This window comes from Andrena cerasifolii, chromosome 16 (genome assembly GCF_050908995.1).
Source record: "Andrena cerasifolii isolate SP2316 chromosome 16, iyAndCera1_principal, whole genome shotgun sequence".
NCBI lineage: Eukaryota > Metazoa > Arthropoda > Insecta > Hymenoptera > Andrenidae > Andrena > Andrena cerasifolii.
In genome coordinates, this window is record NC_135133.1 from 9,853,480 (window position 1) to 9,871,427 (window position 17,948).

The following is a 17,948-nucleotide window of genomic DNA, read 5'->3' on the forward strand; positions in this document are numbered from 1 at the left end:
CGTTACTTAGTGCCACCTCTTTCGACATCATATTCTCCTAGTACATATCCCAATTTTGTGCGTTCTGAAAATTTTTGCCAGATTTTGGCCCAGGTATCAGGAGAACATGAAGCGAAAAGAGGTATTCTGAATTTCAGCTTCGAAGGCATCCTCGATTCTCTCTCCGAAGACGTTACTTAGTGCCACCTCTTTCGACATCATGTTCTCCTGTTACAACGCCCAATTTTGTGCATTCTGAAAATTTTTGCCAGATTTTGGCCCAGGTATCAGGAGAACATGAAGCGAAAAGAGGTATTCTGAATTTCAGCTTCGAAGGCATCCTCGATTCTCTCTCCGAAGACGTTACTTAGTGCCACCTCTTTCGACATCATGTTCTCCTAGTACATATCCCAATTTTGTGCGTTCTGAAAATTTTTGCCAGATTTTGGCCCAGGTATCAGGAGAACATGAAGCGAAAAGAGGTATTCTGAATTTCAGCTTCGAAGGCATCCTCGATTCTCTCTCCGAAGACATTACTTAGTGCCACCTCTTTCAACATCATGTTCTCCTGTTACAAAGCCCAATTTTGTGCATTCTGAAAATTTTTGCCAGATTTTGGCCCAGGTATCAGGAGAACATGAAGCGAAAAGAGGTATTCTGAATTTCAGTTTAGAAGGCATCGCCTTAAAGTAGCAAACAAGAGCTACGCCTTTCATGGGCCTTTAAACAGTTCTCGGTTAATGTGATGCTTTTGAAAGACTCGAAGCTTGTAATTTCTGAATTTTCAAAATTTTCTTCAATATCGACTTATTAACAAAGGAAATCTATGGTATTCTTAAGGAAATACCATAGATATTTGAAATTTGGATAGGAATATGTAAAAGGTATTTCTGAATAATAATACAGTTTGTTTCAAGTTTCTTTCATTTTATTTGCATAAAAGGCCTTTACAGTGTTACAATAAAGTATAAGGTATATAAAGTCACTATTTTCTTGTGATTACTATCAAGGTTTCCATCATTCCGTCGAAATATTCCGAAGTTAAAACCTGTAAGAAGAAAAATATTTTTAGTAACTTGACTTGTCTATTATTGAAAATGGGAGAAACGTTACAACATTTTGTTACGTATGAAAATATATAAGTAAAGGGAATAATTTTATTGTGCAACATGTTGGTTGAAATTAATCGTTTTAGATTTTATGTTTCCGGTAAGATTTAATATTAATTCCTACCACTCGTAGCACTGTAATCTTATTTTAGAATCAGTCGGTAACGTTGGGTGCGACACGAGAAGCGGCCAATTCAGCAACTACCTACTCTGAAATCTGTTGAAATGCTGTGCGTGTGTGCGTGCTTGTATATGTGTGACATGTTTAGAGTTTAGAGTGTGCCAATGCGATGTAACTAATCTCACATACTGTAACTAGAGCGATTATTAATCGTGTATATTTCTGCTTTACAGGTAAGGAATTTTTACATAGAAGACGTTAAACCGGCTGCATTTTCGACTGGGTTCATTGATATGAAATTTGCACAAGATACTGCTTCAGCCGAACCCAGACCTAACCCAGACCTTTTTTTTTTTTTTTACGTGGAGAAATCCCTAACGGATACCCCTAACCCACCCCTAACCCAGACCTAACCCAGTTACACTTGTAACATTTCATTGTATTGCATTTCACTTATTTGAATAAATTGCAGTTAAGTGGTAAAAGAGTTTTTTTATTTAACGAGCACTACTTACTCCTTCCTATTCCAAATCACATATAAAAGATATGCTAAAAAGAACACCTAAAAAGATCCTTCCACGCAGAGTGGTTTTAAAAATCTTCGCATTAAAGCACTACTTTAAATATGCCATTCAATACTCTCAAACTCTATCGACTTTCGTTCAAGGCTTCTACTTCTCTTCAGAGACATTACTTTGCGCTACCTCTTTCCACGTCATGTTATCCTGTTACGAAGCCTGATTTTAGAGATATCTGAAAATTTTTGCCAGATTTTGGCCCAGGTATCAGGAGAACATGAAGCGAAAAGAGGTATTCTGAATTTCAGCTTCGAAGGCATCCTCGATTCTCTCTCCGAAGACGTTACTTAGTGCCACCTCTTTCGACATCATGTTCTCCTAGTACATGCCCAATTTTGTGCGTTCTGAAAATTTTTGCCAGATTTTGGCCCAGGTATCAGGAGAACATGAAGCGAAAAGAGGTATTCTGAATTTCAGCATCGAAGGCATCCTCGATTCTCTCTCCGATGACGTTACTTAGTGCCACCTCTTTCGACATCATGTTCTCCTAGTACATATCCCAATTTTGTGCGTTCTGAAAATTTTTGCCAGATTTTGGCCCAGGTATCAGGAGAACATGAAGCGAAAAGAGGTATTCTGAATTTCAGCTTCGAAGGCATCCTCGATTCTCCCTCCGAAGACGTTACTTAGTGCCACCTCTTTCGACATCATGTTCTCCTGTTACAAAGCCCAATTTTGTGCGTTCTGAAAATTTTTGCCAGATTTTGGCCCAGGTATCAGGAGAACATGAAGCGAAAAGAGGTATTCTGAATTTCAGCTTCGAAGGCATCCTCGATTCTCTCTCCGAAGACATTACTTAGTGCCACCTCTTTCGACATCATGTTCTCCTAGTACATATCCCAATTTTGTGCGTTCTGAAAATTTTTGCCAGATTTTGGCCCAGGTATCAGGAGAACATGAAGCGAAAAGAGGTATTCTGAATTTCAGCTTCGAAGGCATCCTCGATTCTCTCTCCGAAGACGTTACTTAGTGCCACCTCTTTCGACATCATGTTCTCCTAGTACATGCCCAATTTTGTGCGTTCTGAAAATTTTTGCCAGATTTTGGCCCAGGTATCAGGAGAACATGAAGCGAAAAGAGGTATTCTGAATTTCAGCATCGAAGGCATCCTCGATTCTCTCTCCGATGACGTTACTTAGTGCCACCTCTTTCGACATCATGTTCTCCTAGTACATATCCCAATTTTGTGCGTTCTGAAAATTTTTGCCAGATTTTGGCCCAGGTATCAGGAGAACATGAAGCGAAAAGAGGTATTCTGAATTTCAGCTTCGAAGGCATCCTCGATTCTCCCTCCGAAGACGTTACTTAGTGCCACCTCTTTCGACATCATGTTCTCCTGTTACAAAGCCCAATTTTGTGCGTTCTGAAAATTTTTGCCAGATTTTGGCCCAGGTATCAGGAGAACATGAAGCGAAAAGAGGTATTCTGAATTTCAGCTTCGAAGGCATCCTCGATTCTCTCTCCGAAGACATTACTTAGTGCCACCTCTTTCGACATCATGTTCTCCTAGTACATATCCCAATTTTGTGCGTTCTGAAAATTTTTGCCAGATTTTGGCCCAGGTATCAGGAGAACATGAAGCGAAAAGAGGTATTCTGAATTTCAGCTTCGAAGGCATCCTCGATTCTCTCTCCGAAGACGTTACTTAGTGCCACCTCTTTCGACATCATGTTCTCCTAGTACATAGCCCAATTTTGTGCGTTCTGAAAATTTTTGCCAGATTTTGGCCCAGGTATCAGGAGAACATGAAGCGAAAAGAGGTATTCTGAATTTCAGCTTCGAAGGCATCCTTGATTCTCTCTCCGAAGACGTTACTTAGTGCCACCTCTTTCGACATCATGTTCTCCTAGTACATATCCCAATTTTGTGCGTTCTGAAAATTTTTGCCAGATTTTGGCCCAGGTATCAGGAGAACATGAAGCGAAAAGAGGTATTCTGAATTTCAGCTTCGAAGGCATCGCCTTAAAGTAGCAAACAAGAGCTACGCCTTTCATGGGCCTTTAAACAGTTCTCGGTTAATGTGATGCTTTTGAAAGACTCGAAGCTTGTAATTTCTGAATTTTCAAAATTTTCTTCAATATCGACTTATTAACAAAGGAAATCTATGGTATTCTTAAGGAAATACCATAGATATTTGAAATTTGGATAGGAATATGTAAAAGGTATTTCTGAATAATAATACAGTTTGTTTCAAGTTTCTTTCATTTTATTTGCATAAAAGGCCTTTACAGTGTTACAATAAAGTATAAGGTATATAAAGTCACTATTTTCTTGTGATTACTATCAAGGTTTCCATCATTCCGTCGAAATATTCCGAAGTTAAAACCTGTAAGAAGAAAAACATTTTTAGTAACTTGACTTGTCTATTATTGAAAATGGGAGAAACGTTACAACATTTTGTCACGTATGAAAATATATTAGTAAAGGGAATAATGGGCTCCAAAATTCTGCGTCTCTTCGTTAAACAGTCACTGTCTCGAAACATCTGCGCCACTTCTCGCTCTTTAATTTGCTCTCCGGAGACATTACTTTGTGCCATTTCTTTCGACGGCATGTTCTCCTGTTACAAAGCCCAATTTTGTGCATTCTGAAAATTTTCGCCAGATTTTGGCCAATATGTCAGGAGAACATGAAGTGGAAAGAGGTATTCTAAATTTCAGCTTCAAAGGCATTGCCTTAAAGTTGTAAATTAAGTGCCGCACCTGCAAGAGAGGCATATTTTCGCGCTGCACCTGCAAGAGAAGCTGTGGGGTCGAAATTTTGAGCATTTGCAGGTGCGACGCGAAAATCTGCTTCTCTTGCAGGTGGCTTTAGGGACTCCTTACGTGAAGCTGAATTTTTATTGTAGTGAGTGAAATGTGATGTACGAAGTGTGATTCGTGATATTTGATGTGTAGCAAGTCTTATTTTAAGAATGGTGCGGGTGTAGAGTAAAAACGGTTTGAAAATAATGTAGCAATACGTGAAATTGAAATCGCAAGTGCATTAGTGAACGCTTAGTTTAGTTCACACCTCTAACCGCTACGCGACTCTAGCATTTGTCTGTCCATAAACTGCACAAATATTTAAAACGCTTTTTAGAATAATAAATAAACAATTTTGTTGTTAAAAACCGTGGCACACCGGGCAGCTGGATCTTCAGAAGAAATCAAGTAATTCGGATTTTAAATACATAGGGAGATAAACAAAATCCGGATACTTTAACAAATAATTATATCTCTTGTCAGCATACATCGCTGACAAGTAAATAATTAAACGAATCGCAGCTCTGTAACATATTATGTTGTATCCTAGCCTGGCATCATACACTCTGAAATGCAATCCTAAATGTGCAGAAACCGTGAATGTGTGATTCTTCGGTTACAAGCAAAAGAAGAGTAAAAATGGCGGACGAGAACGAGGATCAGTGGTTGTACGGAGATTCAACCGACGGAAAAGAATACACACCGCCATCCGTTCAGCCCGATAGTCAAGAGAATGATTCGGCCTCCGTCACGAATCAGGATAAATCACAAACCTCGGAGGATCAAAAAGCGGAAAACACCACTGACGCAGCAGCAGAGGTATGCTTTCTTTAACCTGTACCCCCCCGGTTATTGTCATCGGATTTAATCGCGGTAAAACAGAGATACAGACATCGCCGCGTACAAGTAACTAAGCTCCGCTAACGCTGACCAAGCACAAAAACTCTCTAGAGCAGAAATGCAGATACTTTACCATAAAAAACGCGCGTCTTACCTTGATCGGCATAACCTATTCGTATGTAAAAGCCTCGAGATCAGGTAGCATTATTATGAATAGCCGTTGTTCCCATAGGCAGCCGAAGATACAGAGGTACAAGAAGAGGAGTCGTCATCGGTTAACAATGCTCAAAGTGAATGTAACGCGGAAGTGAACAAAAACGGAGTGAGGGAGCCATCCAGCCAAGAAGATGGTGAGGCCGCCAGTGACTCGGACTCCGATGACGACGTGCACGTCGTCATCGGCGACATCAAGTCCACCCCCGCCTATGGCAGCCTCAACATCAAAAGAGGCGGATTGCTCACGAACGCGTCGGGTGTGCCGGACAAGTTGAACAAGCAACCGGGGAAGTTCAGCATAGATGAATTCGAAACCATAGGCGTGATCAATGGCATGCCCGCTCATGAGTTTAACTTAGATCAGCTCGAAGATAAGCCGTGGAGGCAGCCCGGTGCAGATATCACCGATTACTTTAATTATGGCTTTAACGAGGAAACATGGAGGGCTTACTGCGAGAGGCAGAAAAGAATGAGAAGCGAGTCAGGGGTAGGTCTGATATTGAACGCCGGTGGAGGGGGTGGTAACGCAGGTAGTATGCGGGTGCCCCAAGTAGCTATTACTAACGATAACAGTAAATATTCCGGTATAATGGGACCAAAAAGGGCAGGGCCACCGCCAGGAAGGAAGATGGCGGGGACGATAGACGTGATCGGTAGCTCGGGTCTGGCATCTAGAAGGAACCTCGACAAATCCCCTCCGAAAGGGAATGTGATACAAGTGATGACGGCGGATAGGAGAGAGTACTCTAGAAAACCAGGCTTCCCCGATATGAGCGTACCACCTCCGGGAGCAGGGATGCCCCCTGCCTTTGACATGCCTCCCCCTGGATATCCTGGTGAACCGACACCCTTTTACATGCCGGAAACAGACCCTTATTATCAGAGCTACGAACCCACCCAGGATAATCAGTGGGGCAACGATCCGGTACGCGCGACGCGATCTTCTTTAACGTATTCATCCGAATCCGGCCTCTTTTGTACAGTCCGCGATTATTGCTGATTGTTCTGTGTTTCAGACATGGCAGCCGACAAACTTAGCAATTCCAATGACCGAAGGGGAGGATGAGAAAGATAACGGTCCGAAAACGATACCAACCATGGTACCTCCTACGAATATACCTCCACTGATACCGCCTCGAGATTCTAGGGACCGCGAGAGGGATCGGGAGAGAGACAGAGATCGTGACAGAGAGCTGGATTCCATGGGAAGAGATAGGGAGCGGGAGAAGGACAGAGATCGCGATCGTGAGAGGGAGAAGGATTCCATGATCAGAGAACGAGAGAGAGAAAGGGACTCGATGTCGCGCGACGAGGAGAGGGACCGCGACAGATCCCGATCCCAGTATCGACACAAAGACCGGTAATCAATCGGTTGCAGTCTTAATACGGCGATGTCGGTACATGCAATTGATAGTTGAAACAGTGCCTTGATCGTCCTGTGTGTAAATTCATTTTTCATTTGTGGCTCCGCTTCTCTGGCAATTCTATCAACTGTATGAGCGGCGCCGATTTGTTCCCATAGACAGTAACGTTCTCCATATGTGTGTTTTCAGGCACCGGCACCGATCGAGATCGCGATCTCGCAGGCACAAATCCCGATCCAGAAGTCCGAGCCGACGTAAGAAGAAATCTAGACGCTCCGAGAGGGAGCGCTCGAAGGAAGAAAGCGAATAAAAAGAGACTTATTCAGGAATAGCTGCGACCACATTGGCACGCCGAGATTAAGATGCAGGAGTCTTTTAATAATGTAACTTCTACGCTACCAGCAACAACAATTGCTGGTACCGAAGTTACGAGCAAGGTACATACAAGCAAATAAGATCGCTCGATAATCAGACGGGATCGTCACTTGACTCTCGCTGGTGTTCTCGTTTACGTCGAATACGCAATTTTTAGCCAAGAAATGAATTATAAACAATAACAATAAACTTTATCATTAACGAGAAAAATAAGGAGTGTTTCATTTAATACTTACACACCCTCGGATACGCGCGAGAATGTTGAATGGGGGGGGGGGGGGGGAATAGGGGATGCCGAGAATCAGCGACATGTGCCATTCAATGTATGGTTTTATATCATAATGTTATTACAGAAATGGTATTTTATAATAATTAAAAGTAATAGTAGTTTATTGGTAAATCACTCGTGGGTGAATCAATTAATCGATACGGGGCCACGGCCACACAGCCCGGGCCCGTATCGATCGATGCGCACACGTGTTCTTTTTCCCATATGATTTTCTTTTCTTTTTATTTCAATTGTACCTCGTCATTTTGCATCGAATTTTCCCGTCTCTTTTTTTCGTCGTCGTTAATATCATCATACATAATGGAAAAAAATGTTACATTTGTACAGCCATCATATACACGTTACATTTAGAATACCGTTTAATTCATTATTTCCTTCATTTTTGCTCGCGTGTGTGTAGAGGTGTCGTATGTACCCGATGCGTTAGGTATGCCTACTAATGAGTGAAAATGCTAATAGCCGAAAGGAACCCCGAGCGCGGCGGCCTGCGCCCCATCGGCCAGGAGCTTTTAAAGGGATCGCGGGCCGCGGCGCGCGCGAATCCTTCCGAGCCGGTGTCGGAGATGATAATAAATAAGATCTAAGGTAGGTACATCTTGCATATAAAAAAAGAAAAGGAGGAAAGAACTGAAGCGACAGAAAGCATACATATAATATAACCGCGCCTACTATTCGCAAGGTTTGCAATACGAACAAATACCATTTAGAAGTATACTGAAGTATATATGTACGTATATAACTCGATTAATTGATTAATTGTAACTTCATTTACTTCGCACGGTGATTCTCGGAAGGAGAGAGCACCCTGTCGAAACGAGTAACTAACAGCCCGATGGGAACGTGAACATCCAGAAGACACCCGGTTCGTTGGAACGCGGTTGCATCGTTAAGGTGCGCCGTCAATTCTCGTTTCCGTTAATTTAAGAAAAGAACAAACAACTCAAAGAGGGGAGAAAGAAACAGCCCCAACACTAACGACGAAATCGATCGAAGGAATCGTTTCATTTCCGGAAGGGGGGGGGGGGGTGATCGAGAATGCGCTTGATCCAAAGAGCAAAGCTTGCGGCGACGATGAATGAGCAAGAAAACAGGAGCGTGGAAAATCTTCTCGATTGCGTTCATTTTTTTCAATTCGTTTTATTGTAATAAGTTATCACGACGACATCCTTCTTTCACATTATATATATATACATACGTGTGTATATGTGTGTGTGTGTATATATATATATATATATATATATATATATATATATATATATATATATATATATATATATATATATACTCAGATTCGAAAATCCTTTTTATTAACGTTCTAGAAAATATGAAATACAATCGACAAAGACGCTAATTAGTATATTAATAATACCGTAACGACGCGTGTTCGTTCCTGGGAATAACTTTTACAATACATGTGTCTGTGTGTGCCTGCGTGTATGTGTCAGCGGAACCACTGTCATTTCGACGGAGCGTTCAACTTAAAAAAGAAAATAGAAGAAGCGGCAAAACAGAACTCTTTGGATCTGGGCAATCTTCGAATCGCTACCGCCACGAGTCGAAAGGAAGCTTTCAATTGAACCGGCATAAGGCGTAATCAATGAAAATGGGAACGCGGCAATGGCGAACGCTAACAATACAGAGAGAAGGAATCGAGGGGGCAGAAGTTTAAATCCTTGGCTCTCGTGTTCTGGTAAAAAGTGTCACACGTCGCGAATACTATCGAAAAGATCGTCGGCTACACGTCCACGTCTATTTGAATTATTTTTTTAAAAAAATCTACGCTCGTTTACCGCTGTGGGGAAAGTGGCGGGCAAAAGTGTTACTACCTATTCCTTAAAATCGTTTTCCTTTTCTTTCGAGGTGGCGGTTTTGTACGTGTTCTTTTTTTTTTCAATTTTTTTTTCTCGTAATGCTGTGGCTCTTTCTTTTTTTCGTCGCTAGTGCATCGTATTTTTATAAACTGTTTTCGACATGCTCTCTCTCGTTACCTTTTTGTCTTTTCCCCCGTTTTAGTTTACTTAAATGGTACAATGACGTATTTTCTTGTTTCGTTTTAATCTACTCGCACTGTTCTGCCTGCTTGTAAAAAACATCGTCGAAAATGATTCATCTCGTGGCTATTTCGTCGTTTCTACTACGTTTCGTATCTATACACTAATATACAAGTTATGCGATTCATTATCTTTTTTTTTTTTGTTTACTTTTAATCCGTATGCCTGTCCGTCCCACTTATCTAGTTTATCCGCTAATTATGGAATACAATTGTTTCTTGCTCTTTATATCCCTCTGCATATCTACCGTGTGTCCCAGAAGCATCACCGGCTCGTACATTGCTCGCGCGAGTAACGGCGGCGACGGTCCTGCCCGTCGCGGAACGAAATCATTGACGACAAGAAGCAAAAAAACCAAAAGAGAGCTTTTCAAGATTCAAAAGAGAGAGAGAGAGAAAAGAAATATGATCGGACGCTTATCACAAAAATTTCACGCCTCTCCTCCGAACGTACCGAGAGCGAACGCAACGTCAAACAATTTACAATCACAATCCTCTTATCGTACCGTCGCTCTTACGCGTACACATGTATTATATTACAACTTACGATTTACCCGCTATTTCTCGCGTCAAATCAACGTGCCCTGTCCTCTATAAATCTCCCGACGATGTATACATACACACACATACACAGGGGATTACACACGAAAAAACGAGGAGTCGAGAGGAGAATCGGAAAAGAATCACCTCGACGCGTGCAAGTGTAAGAGCCAGTGGCCGTGGCGAACGAGTGTACGCATACATATATGACATATATCTGACAAATATATACGATGTGTATATATATATATGTATATTTATATATATATATATATATATGTATATATATACATACATACATACATACATATATATATATATTCAATTAGCCCTGCGAATCCGTGGGTGGTTGTCTCTAGGTGTGGCCGTGTGTTCTCGCGGTACAGTATGCGTGTAGGCGTGTGTACGTGGGTATTGAATGACGTATGACGAATGATGATGTAAGGAGAAAAATGACGATACTCCGCGAATGAGAATAGCGCGCTACTGTACATCAGTCTTAATATCAGGGCGCACCATTCCCGTGGATGTTGCTCAACGTCTCCTCTCCGCCCTCCCTTCGTTCACCCGCGCGCTCGCGCGCGTTCAAAGGAAGAGAGTGGCGACGAATCAGCTTTCCATTCGGTTTTCCTTTTTCCTCTGTCGTTCGACTAACTGCTGTTCGTACACGTAAACATATAGCGCCATGGCAGTTGAAACCGGTGGGGGGGTGCGAAGACAATGTATCAATGAAGAGAGAGTTACGCCGTTTTTAACCGGTGTCTGTGTGTGTGTGTGTGTGTGCGCTTCTTTCGCGTGTATCCTGTGGTTCTGTTCTCCGTGTCGTTTTCAGGTGTAGATGCGCGGTGTGTAGGTGTACGAGGCTGAATGGGCGTCGAGTGTGTACGATTCGAGTGTGCACTACAAGTGGGAGGTCGCAGATCTTTCATATATATATAATACAATTAGCATGTAGTATTAAAATCATATACAATTGTTACAATATTTAAATAGTACTTATTACATATATATCATATACCGATAGGTTTCAAAGTTCTTTTTTTTTTAAGGTATACATATACAGATATATATATATTTATATGTATATATATGTATAATCAATTATTTATAGGGTTGCTTAATTGTCCTTCTCTTTCGAGTCCGCACACGCGTTCCCACCGGGGAACCCTTTCTTCTTCCATCCGTCTCGCTCAATTTTCTTTTTTCTTCCCCCCCCCCTTCCTTTCCTTCCCTTCAGGTGTTCGCGGCGAACACCCCCCTCCCCCCCTCGGCGAGAGGGGTTGGCGTGTGTCCGGGCGTGAGAGAAAAAAGGGGCCAGGGGTGGCGGCGAAATAGAGATAGAGAGATGATCGTATCTAAAGTACAAATGTCGAAGGTTTTTAAAAAGGGAGCGCAAGGGGGATGAAAATACGTAACGGAACGTGGAAACGCTTTTCGCAGTGGCCGCGCGATGTATCTCTGTATATACGCCGAATCGAGCGCGCCCAACATTTCTCTCCGAACGGTGCACAATTTTTCTCTCTGATCGAATCTCCACGCGGTAAAGTCCCGGGGCGCATCAATCGCTGCTGCTCGCCCCGCGGTCGGCCAAAAGATCTCTTATTTCCTTTGTTTGTCTGTCGACTATTCGTCCCATTGGATTCATTATATACAGGGACACCACGGCACGAAGCCGCCCATCTCGAACACGCGACATTCTCGCTCAGTGTCCGCGGCGCGCGTGAAACCTCGTAGACGTGACCCCGCTCACCGTTCTCTGTCCGATTGGAGGGAATCGCTTTTCCGAACGACGCCGGTCGAATTCTCGTCGTCGCCGTTCAATCAACACAATAGGCAAGAATTAAAAGGTTTCGATACTGCTTGGCGTTACAAAATCCCGCGACTCGGATCCTTTATTTAACAAAATTGCTCTACTTTTCCGTCGTTTCCTCTTCGTTTGCTCGGCGACGAATCGTACGATCGCGCAGAAATTTACAAAAAGGACCGTATATGTATACATGTGTATTATATATATACATATATATGTACCAAATCGTGTGTACAGAAATACTGAACGTCTCTCGCACACTTTTACATATTTTACAAAGAGTACAGCACGCTCGAGGAACGGGGGGGTGTAAGAGGGGCGGGCGAGGGGGATTACGCGCGCACGCGGAACAACGATTCGCTGGGGCTGGACGAACTGCTCGCAGTTCTCTCGCAGGCGGATCTGACGAATCGCGCGAATCCGTAATGCGGAAAAAGGACAAACGAAAATCAACGGGGCCAATGCTATACACGGATGGATGCTGAAACTCAGTTGGGGGGGGGGGGGGGGGGGAGATCGAAAGAGGTCCATCCGTGTATCGTACGTTGTGATTTCATATCTTTACACTTTCCTTATTTTTCGCTCGCGCTTTTTGCTGTTTTTGCTTTCTCTTTACACACAGTGCGCGCGCGCACGTTCGCTGAAGTCGCGCAACCAATAATTACGTCCATTCTCGCGCTATATAAAAAATTTACACTATTTATAATCAAAAAGGCGTTTTAAGAATTTCCTTCATTCCTCAGAAGCTTAAGTAGACAATATGTATATATGTATATATATATATATGTATATATAACACGACAGCAAATTAGGTGGTGGCCCTATTCGCTAAACGTCCCCGTCGCTACATGTTTCGCTCGGAGTTCAAACGATCGTTACGTTTCCCTTCGTTCTTCTCCCTCAATAGGACAGAAACGGGACAGCCGGAGCGTAAAATGAAAGTGTAACCGTACTCGTATATGTATGTACCATATTTATAAAGCGTTATAATATACGTGAGTCTGCCTTACGCGTTTTTTTCTTTATATATATATGCATATATATATATGTATATTTATATTCATATGTATATAGAAGTGTGTATCTAGCAATCATTAGTAATAGCGATAATAATCGATAAAGGGAAGGTCGTTAATCAAACAATATTGATAATGATGATAATCGTAATAATAATAATTATAGCAATAATAATAATAAGAAGAATAATAAGAATAATATTAATGATTATGATAATAAAAAGTATATAATAGTAATCAAATAACCTTAGCTGATAAGACATGAGATTTTGCGTTTGAGTTTCGCTTCTGCTATGACTTTTCGGTTTTTTCTTTTCTTTCCTCCGGGTTTCCTACTACAACCTCGACAGGGGAGTGTGGGCGTGTGACATAGAATATTACCGATGCTTCTATTACAAAAGATGAGACGGTGCCGTTTCCGACCGTACTTGCTTTTTCTCTTCGCCTTCCTCTAATTTACAAAATGATGCGCGTGATTTTACACGGACGAAGGAACTATCGTCATTCCTTATTTAAATATTAGTAAACACATTAAACGTCGTTAATCTACGCGATCCGCGGTGAACGGCGAGTTATAATATATATCCTGTCGACCGAGGGGTGAAATGTGTGGGGGAGAATGGGGCGGTTGGAATGTCTGTCTGTATTACCGAGATGTTCTCGTTTCGTAATCGTGCGTGTACTGTTTCTTTTCTCGTTTCCTTGTTCGGTATTTTCCTGTCTTCCTCTTTGTTTCCCTTTCAATTCGCGGCTCCAAAACGAGCGGCCTCCTCTCAGCGATTTCCGAAACGATCGATTTGCGGAGGGGTGGAGATCGACGGCTCGTCGTAGCCTGTCCTCCGCGAGTATCGGTAAAGATCACGAGGGCGGTTCGGGCAAAGTAAGAAAAAAGAAAAGAGAAAAAAGGCCAGGAAACAGCGCCCGATGAATCCGATAAGTACTGCGTCTCTTTCTCTGTATAAACATTTTCATCTGTTCCTTCCTACCCCTGTTCGTGACACCGGTCGCGCCCACTACCAAGAGTAAGTAATCCCCGCGCAAAGAAGAAAGAGAAAGAGAGAATGGCTACCCAAGAATTTGTCAATTTCGTTAATAAATCGTTATTTACAATATCTTACAAAGAAAGCGGCTAGTGTTTTCTCCCTCTCCTCTCCGTTCTGCTCGTTTAGTCTTTTTTCCTTCTCTCTTTACCGAACTGTTCTATTCGTTTGTTTCCTTCTCTTTTTTTTTTGTACAAAATCGCGACGGACCTCGAATTTGCTTGGCGGTTGTCCTCTCTTTCTTTTCTTTTCCCTGCTCCCATGTTCTTTTAGAAATCTACACATTTAACACCTAAGTTTTTTTTAACAAAATATCATACATTGTACACGGCTTTAAGATTACAAACCTCGATCTTACTCATTATCGCCTATCGATTACGAGGGTGCAACGAACTTTGATGTATACAAATGGGGGGGGGGGGGGGGGTGGTGGTGGTGGCGGCTGGGGATGGATGGTGGATCGCGCGTACGATCGTCGGATTTAAAAAACTTGGCGAGATTTTGTACAATCGTCGAGAGGGGACCACCTCGATGAAGAATAATAATATATATATACACACACACGACTCGTGAAGCGATTTAGATGAAACTTTCGTTCTTGCCTCTAACTTCCAGGGGTGAAATTCTCGAGGACCTCCTAATAAGCTTTTACTACACAAAGGTTCGCGTCCCGGGCGAATAAAATCGTACATGCGGCGAACGCGAGGACGCCGCCGAAACGGATAAAAAAAAAAGATCCGCGGCAAGGTGCATAGAAGAAGAAAACTGGATCCGACCCTTGGGATTTGGTTCCGTCGCGTGTAGAAATCTAATGTCAACTATCGGCGAGAAATCGGGAACGTAAAACGCGGCGAGAGTGTTGCGACTCGTGCAGGACGAACGAAGCTCAACATTAAATAAAACAATCGTATAAACTCAAGGATTGCAAAAAAAAAATAAACTAGAGAACGAGTAAGCACCCTTTAAAAGGGTACTTAAAAGAAGAAGAAGAAGAGAGAAGAAAAAAAAGCCCGATGCTACTGAAAATAGCTGAGAGGCGCTCTTTCCAACCGTCTTATCCGATCGGCATTAATAATGTACAAATCGAAATGCTCAGTTGTGTACATATAATGGTCTTCTAATGTGTGAATGTGTGAAGGGGGAGGGGTGGCAGCGGAGGGGGAAATGTGGCGCGAAAAGATATAGATACACACGCAATGGGAACATTAATTTCCTGACGTTTTCCTTCTTTTAAAGAACGCGTTAACATTTATATAATGTACAATGAGTCTCAGTTACGTTCAGAAATCACCGCGTCCGCGGTGGCTGCGATTAGCTTCGAAAGGAGAGGAGGGGGCAGATGTGTTGGCGAGGGGGGGAGGAGGGGTACGGTTGGGAATTGGATGAATTCGAATATAAACAATTTCTTTCCTCTAGAGCGTCTCCTTTGTCAAAATGTTCATATCTTACAACTGGAAAATGTGTGTGTGTGTATGTGTCTGTGTGTGAAGGGGTCGTGGGGGGGTCGGGGCGAGGGGGCAAGCGGGGGGTGGTTGAGACCATTTTTAAAAACGGCAGGAGAAAGGGACATGTAATGTATATTGATCGAGGGTCAGCAGCATTAGAACGTAAATCATATTTAAATTTAATATAATTAGTAATTATTATAATACACGATATTCACAAAGTCCGTTAAAAAGGAGAGAATTCCCGTGAAAAATAAAATTATTCATTGAATTTACGGTTCCTCACGATAGGGTTTGTCACGTCGTACCTATACACATTTGTTATTTATTTATATCACAATTTACAAAATTCGAGGATTTGGAGATTGGTGGAGGGTGGGGAGGGGGCGAAAGGGAGAGGGATCCGGGGGAGGGTGGGGGAAGAGAGAGAAAGGGGTATGTGAAAAAGGACGTTTAAGAGAGTAGAAAAAAATGCTCCGCGCCTGTGGAGGCGGCAAACATAAAACGAACAAAGGAGAACCGTGCTGACGACTTGATGTCTCTCCTCACTGTTTTTGTCTCTGTCTTTTCTTTTTTTTTACTTATCTTTCTGTTTCATTCCTTTCATCTATTCCTGCTAAATTCTGTCTACCATTTCTATATATATATATATCTCATGTATCAGTTCATTTTCAAGAATCCGTTTTCTAAACGCTGAAACAAGAATAACGAAATTGGTTTCCATTCTTTTCTATCCTTGGTGGTTTCGTTTCTTTTTTGTCTCGCGAAGGATCTGAAACAATCAAATATGGGGGGGGAGGGGGCAGATTAGCGGTCGGGTCAGGGGTTACTCAGCTTCATTCCCATGTCAAACGCTATGCTAGATTTTAATCAACGTATCTGTAGCTCCTAACAACACCTCTATCGAATCGTCTGAACCCGATCACCGATTCGTTGATCGGACGTGTACCGCGCACAAGGGTATAATACTACTTTCAGCGTGCAAAGGCGGCGCGGTACAATCGCGATCAAGACGTTCTCGTGCATGGTGTATTTTTTTTTTTACGGCCATCGCACTCTCGTTACAACTCGATATAAATGCATGCAGCTCTAACATCTATCCTAGCTGTCTAAACACAATTTCCTCTCCTTCGAACCTCTGCTGTTGTTACACCGAGCTCCCGCGATCTCGCCGAGCCGATATCAACGCGGCCCGCGATATCTCCGTAGCTGTTCCTTATCTTTCTTTGTTTTTTCTTTTTTAAAACTTGTTTTTAAGTGTTTGCCAGAGGACAGAGCTCTCTATGCTCCTTCGTAAGAGTGCTGAGTTTAAAAGGATAAAGTGGTGTGTCTCGTTAAATAACGATGATATTACTTAAAAACGAAGGGGAAACCTGTTTCTTAAGAATTGTCGGAACACGTTCGTGCCGTTTTAAATTTCCATCGTCGTCAACTCGTCGGTCGAACGAGCGGCGTTAAAAAGACAATCAGCCATCTCAGCACTGCAGTTTCTTTTACGATTGCTCGAAGCTAGTCCAGCCGTTTCGAAGAAACTCGGTTTTCGAACGTTATTGGTGCAACTCTCGCGACACTTCATATACGAATCGCCTACGAATATATTACTCGGCAGCACGTTAGGTTACTAATAGAAAAAATGCACTGCACCTCTAACGTTACTCTACAAACTGGTTTTTTTTCTGACACATTCGATCTTGAAGTGTTTCTTTTCTTTTTCTCGTGCCGTGATAATCGCGTTGTCCATTCTCGATTTTCTCTGTACAGATTCTGTCAGCGTTTTATGGTTTTGCAAAAATAAGAAAAATTGTCTCGGTAGTTCGTTCTTCTTCTTTGTTTTTTCCTCATCTTATCTGGATACGCGCGGTCTCTCACTCCCTTCAGCTTTATATAGCCCCGAGAAGGGACAACGAGGTGAGCACGGCACACAGAACTGCATCCTCTACTTTTCATCGGCCATTATAGATTAATGGCGATAGATACCGTTGCAATAAATATTACGTAGGTCTTGGTACGTGTTTCCTTTCAACGCACGAAGATCTCGAAAAGCTGTTACACTTTCTGAAACCGTACGCTTTACAGAACCTGCGTTGGCTGCTGAGCTGGCGTCGAGACGGTGCCAGCAGCAGAAGCAGGCGGTCCGATGGGACCGAGATCACCTCCGCCGCTCGAAGCACCAGCTGGCGTCGCCACCCCCATCGCGGACGCTGTCTTCATGAAGAACTTCTCTAGCTTCACGATGATGTGCTTGCCGTAGGTGTACTTGCGCAAGCTTCCCAAGTGTGGGCGGATCTTGTGCATCAATACTTTGCGTTGCGCTGGTTCCGCTACATCGATCATCTTCTGCACCACGTAGTTGGCATACTGATCCTTCATCATAACGTTCAATGCGCTGTTTCGCAACACGTGCAAAAATTAGTCACAAGAAATTCTCGGGCGGC

The 17,948-nt window shown here is 42.7% G+C and overlaps 2 protein-coding genes and 1 long non-coding RNA gene across 10 annotated transcripts in view; 2 read left to right on the forward strand and 1 right to left on the reverse strand.

Moving 5' to 3' along the window:
- Positions 1–4,786: 4,786 nt before the first annotated feature.
- Positions 4,787–7,539, forward strand: Fip1 (Factor interacting with poly(A) polymerase 1). Its single transcript, XM_076829442.1, has 4 exons — positions 4,787–5,350; positions 5,604–6,512; positions 6,604–6,947; positions 7,141–7,539. Exons 1-4 carry the CDS (start codon positions 5,132–5,134, stop codon positions 7,259–7,261), a joined length of 1,593 nt encoding a protein of 530 aa, XP_076685557.1. The 5' UTR covers positions 4,787–5,131; the 3' UTR covers positions 7,262–7,539.
- Positions 7,540–10,342: 2,803 nt separating this feature from the next.
- LOC143377767 (uncharacterized) lies at positions 10,343–10,698 on the forward strand. Its single transcript, XR_013087406.1, has 2 exons — positions 10,343–10,484; positions 10,535–10,698. It is a non-coding gene; the product is annotated as an uncharacterized LOC143377767 (long non-coding RNA).
- Positions 10,699–11,419: 721 nt separating this feature from the next.
- Pum (pumilio) overlaps positions 11,420–17,948 on the reverse strand; it is a 75,112-nt gene continuing 68,583 nt past the window's right edge. For all 8 annotated transcript variants that reach the window (XM_076829435.1, XM_076829437.1, XM_076829436.1 and 5 more), the window contains one exon: positions 11,420–17,899. In XM_076829435.1, the coding sequence (XP_076685550.1) occupies positions 17,584–17,899 (316 nt within the window). In that variant the 3' untranslated portion in view covers positions 11,420–17,583. The remainder of the gene's footprint in view (positions 17,900–17,948) is intronic.

Bases quoted from the DNA above. Each gene is read 5' to 3' on its own strand.
- Fip1 (XM_076829442.1), top strand. From the start codon at position 5,132: ATGTGTGATTCTTCGGTTACAAGCAAAAGAAGAGTAAAAATGGCGGAC. The intron at 5,351-5,603 runs GTATGCTTTCTT...TTGTTCCCATAG, and splicing joins CCACTGACGCAGCAGCAGAG to GCAGCCGAAGATACAGAGGT. The intron at 6,948-7,140 runs GTAATCAATCGG...GTGTGTTTTCAG, and splicing joins CAGTATCGACACAAAGACCG to GCACCGGCACCGATCGAGAT.